This window comes from Haliaeetus albicilla, chromosome Z (assembly GCF_947461875.1).
Source record: "Haliaeetus albicilla chromosome Z, bHalAlb1.1, whole genome shotgun sequence".
NCBI lineage: Eukaryota > Metazoa > Chordata > Aves > Accipitriformes > Accipitridae > Haliaeetus > Haliaeetus albicilla.
This window is the reverse complement of record NC_091516.1, coordinates 16,539,824-16,552,211: the sequence shown is the minus strand read 5'-3', so window position 1 is coordinate 16,552,211 and position 12,388 is coordinate 16,539,824. Positions and strand designations below refer to the sequence as shown.

General features: G+C 44.6%; 1 protein-coding gene across 2 annotated transcripts in view; it reads right to left on the bottom strand.

Annotated features, from left to right (window-relative positions):
* DMRT1 (doublesex and mab-3 related transcription factor 1) overlaps positions 1–12,388 on the bottom strand; it is a 63,523-nt gene that overhangs the window by 32,857 nt on the left and 18,278 nt on the right. The window contains exon 3 of one of the 2 annotated variants that reach the window (XM_069775702.1): positions 5,787–6,068. In XM_069775702.1, the coding sequence (XP_069631803.1) occupies positions 5,787–6,068 (282 nt within the window). Of the gene's footprint in view, positions 1–5,786; positions 6,071–12,388 lie in introns of both variants that reach the window. The other variant, XM_069775703.1, reaches the window with a different exon arrangement.

The window sequence follows — 12,388 nt, the reverse complement described above, 5'->3', positions numbered from 1 at the left end:
TCACCCATGACTCACCAACAGCTGCCTTAAAACAAAACCAGCAATTATGGAAACACCAGAGAAACTCTGTTAAAAGTTTTAACATAGCTTCCTCCTTCTGCCTTGATCTTAAAAATAAAGCCACCTTTAGGGGGCATAAAATTGCATTTTGCGTTTATGTGTCGTTGTTTGCGCACAACAGAATTCATAGGTTGGTTTTTGGCATGAGGCTAGAAGGCATCCACAGGGCACCAAAGTGGAAATCCAGACATCAGGAATCTCCAGTCTGTCACCTGCAGGCTGTGTGACTGTGGGCAAGTTATTTAACACTTCCCTGCCTCGGTTTCCCCACCTGTAAACCAGGATTGCTGTGACTCTCCCACCTTGCAGTGATACTGTCCATGAGCTGACCCCTCACAACTACTGCTGCACTCGCGCTGCCCAAGGTGGCTTTGTTTCGTTCATAAACCAGCTAAGCATATTTTCCAGCACCAGGAAAAAACGAGTCTGTGATACCCTGCCTTGACTTACTTTGATTCTAGCACAGAAAATACAAGAGACATCTATATCTGTCCCTCCTTGATAGACAAACTTAATTAACCTTTGCTATTCTGTTCCAACCTATTCTTTTAGACAAAGGCAGTGACCCATAAACAATATGTTACCATCAGAATCTCAACTGTGGTGACACCTAGAGATATAGCCCTATCAGCAATATCGGAAAATAAACCGCTTAGATTAGCTCCTCCAAGAAATATGGATTGCATTCATGTCACACATGAGCTGTCAGAAACATTAGGATACTTTTAGCATAAATCTGTAGTGTGAAGGGAATGTTATGAATACAGTATATAATACACTGCTTACACATAAAATTAGGATTGTGTCGGGTGACTTGCACAATGTGTATATATTTACACACATACATGCACATATATTTTACACTTTTTACACCTATTTCTGGAGAGTTAGACTGCACATTTCTGTAAGAAGGCCAGGCTTATTGGAGGAAAAACTGTGCCAGAAACTAGAAACAGGTTGTGGAAGCTGAAAAGAGCAATCTTTTTTACTAGCAAGCAGCTATTCTTAAGAGTGCGAATGCTAGCTGCCCTATCGCTGCCACACTTTTCTGGATTTAGTAAAAGACAGTTTTATACGTTTGCTACTTTTTAAGAAATCCTTACAAAACGGTTTCCTACCTCAGCAATGCTAAATATTTCACTTCCAAATGGTAAATGTAATTCCCATATTAGAAAATCAGTTAAAATTTCTCAGTCTGACTCTCACCAATACTTATTTCAGGGTTTTGTTCTAAACTGGTTTAAGGAAAGAACAAAAAAGTTGCTGTTTTGGAAGCCAGAATACTGGTTTGCCAAGCTGCATTAAAAAAAAGGAAAGAAAGAAAGAGAAAAAAACAGCTCAGAGAGCGTGAAACAGAAATTACATTAAATTCTCAAATTCACCCAAAACCTCCCCAGCCAGCCTTAACCTTTCTCCGAAGCAGGATCCCTGGAGTTACCAGAGTAACAAAGAAAATGCAGCCACTGGTCCTGAGGTGTGGGGGCATATTCTGCATCTTGCAGATTTGTAATGGTCCAGCTGTAGGAACCAAAAAGTTTTAACACTTTTTGGGGAGGACACTGACTCACAAGGAGTCACAATTATCCTTATGCTGTGGGTCACACGCCAGCAGTTTCATCGCCTGGATAATTAAACCTGATTAGATTCAGACGTGTCCATCCAGGTTTTACTTTTGTTGTGCTGCAGTCACCCCATGATCTTCCAGTTGCTGTCCCTAAGTGGGTCGCAGTGAGACCAGTTTCAGAAGCACCAATTTCCACTGTATACCAACATGCTCTGACTTGCAGCATTAATGTGGGTGAACTCATTTAACTGTTAATTGGACTGAATGCACATAGATTCCTCTTGTAATGAACAATTATGAGAGCTTCAAGGGAGGGTGCAGATGCTCACACAGAACTGGAATGAAAGGAGATGCACAGTAACCACCACATCTGCTACATTTCTTCTCCAGCCTAAGCTTGTCTTTTCTTCTTCAGGTGTAACACCAGACATACCTGATTATCTGCCTTAGAGCTGGCAAAAGCAGCAGAATATAAATGAATGAAGGAGTCTTGGCCAAAACTATCATCTTCATTATGCTTATCACATCATGATGGATACAGCTTCTGGGATAACTATATAAAAATTAACAAAACCTACACAGAAATATCTAAAAAATTTGCACTGCTATGAATTCATTCAAGTACAGGAGCCTCTGCAAAGAACAAAGACTAATGAAATCTGACATTAATCTACATTAAAGATTCAGTGATTCAGTTTATTTGCCAAGGCTCAATGATGCATTAATCCTCATCCCATCCCACACACACTCACACATTTCCTCCCTGGCTTTTCTCCCTTGCTCCCTAAACTCTGAAACAGCAGAAAGCTGGGCTGCTCAAGGCCTTGTCTGCATCCAGAAGTTATCTTACTTTAAGTATGCAATTATCCTTGTGTGGTTACAGTTATCCCAGAACAAGCAAGCCTCCAACAACAAAGCCTGGAAAAGGCAGGAATCTTGTCTACACTGCTTAAACTAGGATACCTTCCAGTGAGAACATGGGTGGCTTATACCAGCAAAGAAACCCTCCTGTCGGCTCACAGCTTAGCAAGCTGTCCTGATTTTGTCACAGCAGGCATTGCACAGCTATCATTTTGGTAAAGAAGCAAAAATGAAAAACCTTGATCAAAACAGTTATAGCACTACCAGTCACATGAACAGATTCATGCATACTGGAAGACTGGTTAAGGAAGCCGATGCATGTAAAAAATAGACTCAGTCAGTACAGGCAGTCCAGCAAAAATCCCTGTGTAGATACAGCTACGTGTTTCCTCTGGAGAGAATCAGCCCGCATAGGTTTGCCAGCAAAACCCCCTGAAGGTGCAATCAAGGTCTGATTCCTCTTCATGGATCATACTTTGAAACTCTCCTGCAACGCCATACCATGCTTGACAGAGAAACTCATTCATCCTTCTCCATTTAACACTACATTTGTGATCTTCCCTTGCTGGTAGCCTTCTATGCACAGAATCAATGTTTAACCACATGCAGCAGCTGAGAGCTCGTTCCTCTTACAACAAACTATCTTCAGTGCCACACAGTGTTTTACAACCTTGGCATCACTGCACCCACTGCCATCAAGCATTATCTAGCCTAGCTCTCACTAAAAGTTTTTATGATTATTTGTGCAATGTTATGCTGTCATAATAGTATGCAAAGCCCATGATTCGTAACTCTTCCAGCAATAACAATCTTTCTTGCAGATCAGTCTCTGAGAAACAGCTTGTATGTTAAGTGACACTGACCTTGAACTACACTCTGCCCTACTGAACAGGAGAGGAGAGTCCTGGTTTTAGGCCATTTAGAAGCTGGGGAGACGTCACTTCTGCAGGCAGAAAGCACTACCTCTAGTCTCTCTGGACAGACCTCTCACCAGAACAGCACTGAGAGATCCCAAAAGGTTTTGCCAGGAGAAATTAAAATCTTAGGTCAGGTAAATCACTAAATTCACATGGACATGAATGGAACCACGCAATACATCCCACAAGGTGGGAAAGAACACCTAGCACTTGGTGCCTGCTGGTGGAAGGAAAACGGTCCTTTCTGACAGCAACCTCCTCTTTTTTTCTTAATCACATCTTTGGTATCCCACCAATCTGAGTGGCACTTAAGCAGAAGTTAGTTACAGATTCTGCAGGGCCCCAAGAGAAAAATGCATGGAAAACACACTATTGCTTTATATTTCTTTAAGGGGTGTCAAAGGTCCCACAAGAAACAGGCAATCTCACAGTGAGACAACAGACCCTCTAGGCCAAGACTTCTTACACATACAGTCTAGTTTCAAATGACAGTACATGACAACAAAACCAAGAGGACACCATCTTCATTCCAAGGTTTAACATATTTTAACATACTCTCATGTATCTCTTCCTCAAACACTATGCGCTAGGATAGTCAATACATGTAATTTACCTTCCTTTTTCCCAAGCAAGTAAAACCACAGAAGTTTCTACTGGCTGGAGGGATGGTGAAGTGTGGGACTAGCAGCCTGCAAGAACATTATTTTCACAAAACAAATGTTGCTGCCACTCATTTGAGTTGACAGTGTCTCCAAGCATCAGTTCTGCAGTATGCTCTTACAAGCTAGGTACTGCAAAAGCTTCAGAAGAAACTTTCTATCTGAAATACTCTGCTATGACATGCCAGGTTAAGTCAACCAAAATGAAAAAGCTAAAAAAGCACTGGCACCTCACCTCATTACCACACAAAAAATCCTACCCCCAGCTTGCCTCAACTAATTCTCCTCCTGCTCTGGTGATCAAATTCAGCATCTAGAGAGGAGGCTATCAACTAACCTAACTGAAAAGGTGTACCTCCATGTATTTGAAAGTGACTGCAGTGAAGCCTATCAACACACTGAGGGAAGAATGCTCTCGTGGTGTGGGTTCACATTGCAGGAGGAAGGGAGACAGCTCTTTTCCCCATACAGCTGTACTCATGGCGAAAAAGGGACGTGGAATAGTACTAAATGCAGACTGCCAGCTGTTGCTCCAAGAGGCCCCTAAATTTTCAGAAGGACCTTTCTGAGAAAAAAGTGTCTAATGATAGGGAAGCCTCACTGAAGGTGATTTGGACAGCTACAGTAATTCTAATCACCCTGGTCTTAGTTCCAGCTCCCCAGTATCAGAAGTTAAAATGCCCTTTCAGAGTTGGTCCCCGTGCCAGAATTGCTAGAACAATTCTCTGTCAACAAAGGGAATGACCCATCTGTTCCTTTCAGAAAGGAGGTTTTGGCGGACATTTAATCTTTCATTGTTGAGTGGTTTCACAACAGAGCCTTTGCAGAAGGCAGCCTGCCCTCTCTTGATGCTCTAGAGAAGAGGTGTGCCCTCTCCTGCCCTTGGACAAGGGACACAGGCATATGCAGACTCAGAAGGTGTAGCCTCCCGAGTTCAGTCTCAGACGGAAAAGCACCGCTGTAGCCCAAGACCAAACAGCCTCAGGGTCACTGAAGTGGCTCCAGTTACTTTTTCAAGAATCCCCTGCCTTGGTAGATTTTCCCTTTTTCCAGTCTCGGACTGGTACTAAGTTGGAGGCTACAATTATTAAGTCCTAGAGTGAGAGGGCTTGGTTGGCTTTATACCCTAACTAACGAAGTACGCAGAGCTCTGGTGCAAACCTCTCAGGCACAGCCTGTAACCTGAGCTACCCAAGTCAAAATTGCAAGCCCTGGAGCTGACACTGCCAGAACACACCATTAGCAACACGCCATGTCACATTCAACTGAGTGCCACCAACTCACTGCACAACAGCATGGTCTCCTGTCTCACTTCAGTGCCTTGAATGTGAAAGATGTAAGAGAAAAGAACAGGGTCCTGAAGAGCAAAGCCTCTCAGAAATGACACGTGAAGCTCCCAGGACGCTATGCTGGGTAATTCAGTTGGAGTCTTTTTTCTGGAAAACAGCCCATAACCTAATATGATGTAACTCAAAAGATAAAAACAAGTGGGTGCCCTTTATCTGTGCTTGCAGCAACCTACCTACACCTGTATCATTGCTTTCATTGTGCTGCACCACAACCACCCATTTCAGCTAACTTTCCTAACATGGGTCCAAACCTCACCCTGGAATCTGGTTCTGGTTTTGCACTGCCATGAAACCAACAAACAGGAGGTCAGAATGAGGCCCAAAACAGCTTATCGTCCACCTCACTGTTCCATGAAGCACCTCTGTAACATCATACCTGCCACTGTTTTCCCGACTGGCTTGGCACGTATGTTGCTGGGAGGCTTCGAAGGCTGTTCTTCATGGCTGACCCTACAATCATACCCCCAGCCTCACTTGAGGAAGGCTCACTGGCCACTGCCATTTGGTACTGGGAGTAGTTGTACAGGTTGTTATAGTAAGGATACAGAGACGGCTGGTAAAAACTGCTGCAGCAGGTGGAGTCCACAACCAAATCAGACGTGCTCTCCAAGTGCCCTCTGCTGGGGATGGAAGAGATGTCCTGAATGAGCACCCGTCCCTCTGGAAAAGAAAAAAACCAAGCATTATGAAAGTGAAGACCACTACCTTTCACCTTCTGATGAGCTACTACTTCTTGTGAAGGCTGGACAGAGCATAGTAAATAGGAAGAGGTGGGAGCTGAAAGGTGAACACGGCTGGATGTTTGGTGGAAACTCAAGTGGACTAATGTCTACTCAAAGCCCGAGACCACCACCTACATGCACTGCAGACCTCAAAACAGGTGACCAAACCAACTGCAGGTTAAGGCAATGCTCCGAGTCCTCAAGCAGCATCAGCTGATCTGATGATGATTTACACTGGCTAAAGATGCAGCCCCGTACTATTTTTAAATCCTAACAGTGTGCCAAGTCTCTTCTAACTCCCTGGAAGTAGAAAGGCTGTAGCTACAGGATGACTCTTCTCCAGCCAGTGTCCTGCAGGTGAGAGGACACTTTCTGAATAAGCCTCTAGACAGGGCAAACAGCCACGAGGCCAAGAGAAGGTGCAGCAGGCAAAGCACCGCATGATCAGCCAAGGTGTCTCAGAAACCCACACGCTGCCTCTGAGTAGCAAGGCCCTCAATCCTTGCCCAGCCTCCATACCCAAATACAGCTCCTGTTTACCTACAAAATCACGGAGCAGAACAAAATCCCCCACCACTGGCAAAAGAGGAGAAGGAGGGGATTGCTTGTGACTTGCTGCCTGCACTCCAGAGTGCCTCCAGTCCGGAGGCCAGCCAGCTGCCCTCGCCAAGATCTGCCTGCCACGTTGTTCCCTAAGATGGGGGTGCTTCTCAGAGGGTATTTTAAGTCCTGTTTTCCTCACTGCAGTGCCAATCGGTGCCTTGCTATATTTGCAAGGATGAAAAAGGAAGGTGCTTGTCGGTACTCTTTCACAGCCAAGCTCTCTCTGACACGCTGCATCAGCTACCTGGCCAAGTCAGACACCGGAAAAAGCTGCCACAACTTTAGAAGGTCTAACCACACAGTGAATATACATTCATGTATTAAACAAGGGAGCAACTGTAAATCCCACCATCCCTGCAGCTCTGGTTCTAGCTCATACCCCTGTAACCCTGCCCTGCACCATCCTTACACTGTTTACAGCATAATGATCCCTTCTGCAAGCAGCTCCTGCTCTTCCCTTGATGTTGTCTAACTCTACCATGGAGGAGAAAAGGAGGTGGCTTAAAGCATACTGATGAGCTCTCAAGGGCTATCCGTACAGAGATGAAGCAGCATGGACAACAGGCATTGTTGTCGTTTAACCCCAGTTAGCAGCTAAGCACCACACAGATGCTTGGTCAGTCCTTCCCACTCCCAGTGGGATGGGGAGGAGAATCTAAAAAAACAAGTAAAACTCACGGGTTGAGCTAAGAACAATTTAATAAATAAAGTAAAATAAAATATAATAGTAACAATAATAATATACAATATAATAACAATAATAATAAAAAGGAATATAACAAAAAAACAGAAAAAAAAAAAAACCCAAGAAAAGACAAGTGATGCACAATGCAACTGCTCACCACCCGCTGACTGATGTCCAAGCAGCAATCAGCCCCTCCTGGCCAACTCCCCCCAGTTTACATACTGAGCATGACATTCTATGGTATGGAACATCCCTTTGGCTAGCTTGGGTCAGCTGTCCCGGCCATGCTCCCTCCCTGCTTCCTGCGCACCTGCTTGCTGGCAGAGCATGGAAAACTGAAAAATCCTTAATTCAGTATAAGTGCTACTTAGCAACAACTAAAACATCAGTGTGTTACCAACATTGTTCTCACACTAAATCCAAACCACACTGTACCAGCTACTAAAAAGAAAATTTACTCTACCCCAACTGAAACCAGGACAGGCACGTATGACATAACGGCCATAAGAGAGATGCCAGGCAGGGATTGCCTAGTTTGTTTTGTGTCTTTCTGTTGGTATATCTGTACCTTGGTTACTTACCTGCAAAATGAATATGGTAGCATTTACCAGCCTCTCAGAGTCATGGTAACAACTTCCACTGTACTGTTTATTAGCTGAACACTAGATCCAATGATCGGTTTTACCAGTTATTGCCATTTACAATGCAATCCTGTTTCACCTTCTCAGCTGTAATGAAAGCTCTCTGCAACCATGAATAGTCTCCTTCCAGGTCACTAAATTATACAGTGCCCCCGTTCAGCTCTTGCTGACATTTTGTTGACATCAGTGAACTATACCCATTTATTAGCAAACAGAGCATTTTACGCCTCCTGCCTCTGATTTTTCTGACCCTCAGCCCTATGCAAGTAAGAATCAAGCCAGCTGGCCTTTTTCATTAGGAGTACCTCTCAAATTTGCACAGAGAGCAGAGGAGTCTGCAATGCCACAAAAGACCCCTTCACAGGTTTTGCACTTTCATATTTTTATGAAATTTTATTATTGCTATGTTTCTGCTTCTGGACAGGCCTCTCTCCATATCCTTTTGCCCATGTCTTTGATAAAATCAGAACTTAGACCACTGGCATTGAAAAGCCAACAATTCTGATAAATCACAGCACAAGCCTGACTCCCTTCCTCAAACTTAGCTCCCGAATAAAGCTGCAGTCCAATTGTTCTGCTTTTCATGCTGTAAAATAGAAGGCAAAAGCAAAATCCTCCAACACGTTCCCTACTGGGATACAGTTTTCACACAAGATAGAGATACACAAGACAGCCAGCCACAGAACTTCTAGCAGAGCTATGCTATGCTGCACAGATGTGCAATTTCTTCCAAAACCTCTGCAGTGTCTTGCCACTTGCAGTGCATTGTAAGAAGGGATAACACTTTCTACTAAGAATACTCGCACCAGGAAGATGGGGCCTCTTTTCACCTACACATGGAAGGTGAGCCACCCTGAGGTGTCAGCAGCTAAAAGTAAGAGGGGGAGAAAGTAGCAGGCTTTGATGCAACTTTTGGAAAGGTCTCATGCACTGCACTTCCTAACATGGGATAAGATGGGCTGACTAGAACAGAGACCTGCCCATAGCTCTCCACAAAATCATCCAAGCATCCTTGATGCCTCTGTGATGTTCCAGTGACTGGTAGTGCTACAGCTCCTTCCTGAAGAAAAAGCAGTGGTGGCAGTCTTCTGCTGCATTAAGTAGGAGAAAAAAATAGGCGTTTTGCCCCCTCTGTTCTCTTTCTACCTCCTGTCTGTGGTTGGGGCTACCACCATTTGCCACCGGAGGTGCAAAAGGGTTTACTTGCTGCCACTCGTTTTTCCTTTATCTAGCTGTACAACAGCTGCCAGCAGTTCAGTGCTCAGGGCTGTTATGAATCCACCAGAACAGTCCTCTGCTTTCCTTCTGCTGTCCTTCTGGTCTCCAACAGTCTACAGTACTATCAGCTGGCCTCTCAAGACTCATCAGACCAGAGAGGCAGTCACCTGCTCATTCAGCCACCCATGCACCCATACACATAAATCCCCACACTTCAGCAGCCTAGGGCATTTTTCTCTTATAAACGCAGAATTACAGAACCCGTGGTCCTTGTAACAGCCCTGGCACACAACCATTCTGAGCTGCAGCCACACCACAGGGATGTTCTCCAGCAAATTAGCAGAAAAAATGGGAGCCACAGGAAAGTTCAAGTGAAGGGACAGACACACCCAACTCCATACAGAACTAGGACTCCTGCGACAGTGCTGAAAAGGCATCCAGAAGTGTTAATTTTCCCTAAACCCCGAGCCACACCATGCTTCTGAAGGATTGGCAACATCTGACAAAGAGCATGAGAAAGCTGCCACACGCTTCAACTCACACTTTATTTACCTTGAATTTAGGAGATGAGTTTTTCTTTGATGTCATGCTTTGGGGTAAGTCTGTACTTTTTTTCTGTAACATGTGGAGGAGATTCGGTGCTTCACCTGGGAGAAGGGAGACATCTCATACAGGACAGTTTCGTGCCACCCAGACTGCAGGCAGATGTCAGATCAGACCAGGTCAAAGCATCCCAGGGGTTTCTCTAAACTCCTCACAGTCTTGAACCAGCCAGCCCCTGGCTGCCTGGGATGCCTCTGGAGAGCTGAGCTCTTGCTGGTTTTCAGCGACTCTGGCATGCAATGGGTCAAGGGGAGGTCTGCAGTCCAGCTCTACGCTCTTATCCCACCCCCGCCTGGGTGAATCATGTCATCTCCTACTACTAAAGCATAGATCATGTAGATACAACATGTATAGAACATACACAACTGTAAACACGTTAAGGGGAAAGAGTTTTGCTATTGATGGAGAAAGCCCTGGAAGTCTTGACTTTTTTCTGAGCAATGAAAACTCAGGCAGAAAAGCAAGTTGGACCAGCCAGTACCTACATGGCGTACCTTCAAAGAAGTGCTAAATGCCAAGGGAGCAGAATCAAAGGCCAAAGAACCCTGCTAAACTATCCTAGGGATAAAACAAGGCACTCAGAGATCTGTCCAGAGAAGATTTCATGTTTATCGTACACCCAGGGCAGTTTTTGCCCCATCCATGCCACTTCTCTCCAGCTGCAGTTTGCTAGACTAAGTGGGCAAGCACACTGCTTCTGGGCTGCATCATCCTCAGGCACAGCCACTATTTGCAGAATAGGGCAGATCTATTGGAAGCAACGGCTGTAACTAAGCTTTAACTAACTGGGGCTCCTCTGGTCAGTCTTCGGCCTGTACCTGTAATTCCTGACTCCTACCTACAGGCTGAACCTTCCTACAGCCTTGCCTCTGGCCACTCAATGAGCAAGGTGTCCTCCTCAGGGGAGGCTGTCAGCCCACGGCTGCATTTCACGCCAGCAAGGAGAGAATACCAAGGTTATGATAGAGCTTTCAGCTGTGGGTTTGTTTTTGGTTTGTTTTTTTTTTTTTCAAATGTAATTCAACACAGCTGAATGGCTCTGCTGGCAAGGAGATGGTCCTCCCCTGCCTCAGAGTTTGCCGCATTACAACACCTGCACATGAGGGGCAGCCCTGAGGTTCATTGCTCTAAGGGGAGCAATTTTCGAGAGGAATTAAACTCTCAACAAGGCAACTGCTGCTGCGTCGTCAGACTCCCACTCTGCCCCTCCACCTGCCCTTTAAAACAAGGGGGTTGCTGCAGGAGCTGGGCTCATGTCTTGGCTGTCTTCACCCTCTACATGGAAAAACTGGGAAGGGCTCCTGGGTCTTTCCCCTGCCACTAGCCACAAATTTTAACATTTTGCAAGTTGCAGTCCGGACATGATTAAAAATATGGGACTGAACCTGTACAAGAAGGAACAGAAATTAGAAGAGCAAACCTAAAGAAGAGTGGTTAAAATCCTCACTCTGTTTTTGGAACACCAAATCTACAATGCAGGGCCATCAGAGGCTCTCCGTGTGTGAGCAACGCTCTTGCAGTGCGACAACAGTAACCCCTCATGCAGTTGTGCCCTTGGATCTCTAAGCTCTTTTCTATGTCTTTACTAATTCCTGTAGAGAACTGGTGCTACTTTTTTTGCAATATGTACACAGTGTGAAATATGGCCCACTCTTTCACAGAAGATCAATATGATGCACGATAAATACTGTTATTGATCTTGAAGTGTTGTAGACGACTCTCTAGCTCTATGGCATATTAACAGTAGTTAACCAGTAATTCATTTCAGGATGGCTGGGATTTTCTTTCAAGGAAGGTGAGTTCTCGGGGTCAGCTCTACACGGGTCTTATACATTCAGGAACCTATGAGGGGCTCCTGCCTTCACTTAGCAGAGCATGGTGAAAAACAGTGGTCCAGTCCTCAGTTAATGTAAACCTGTCTCAGACCATTTACTTCAATAAAGCTATGGTGATTTACACAAATTGTGGATATGCATGACAAAATCAACACAGAAGCCAGTATATATAGATCATTCTTTCCCTTCTCACTTTTTGGGAGAGGAGAAATGTCAGAGAATTTACAGGAACTTCTATCATAATTTCTGTCTCACAGATGCAAGTGTGTTTTTAAGCATACACAATGAGAAATGCAAACACTGAAGTTCTGTCTGTAACATACATTCATTCTGTACATAAGGATGGATTATTTCCTATTCCTACCAGTACTGTCAAGGGCCAGCTATACATCTTATTATACACTGATAATAATAATTTAAACATGCCTGGGCAAGCCTCTGATGCTGAGGTCAAGAGAGTCCACACTATTAGACTTTCTCAGCATCTAAAACAAGGTTGTAGCACCAAATTGCCTACTAGGAATGGTTACTGGACCACATTTGGGAATTTGAGGGAGAATATTATTCAGCTTGGGATGGACGCACACCAGGAACTGTTTTAAAAATCAGGATAGCACATACAGTCACGTTTCAATGTCTGGGAGCATGCAGTGGCATGGTTCAATTTACTC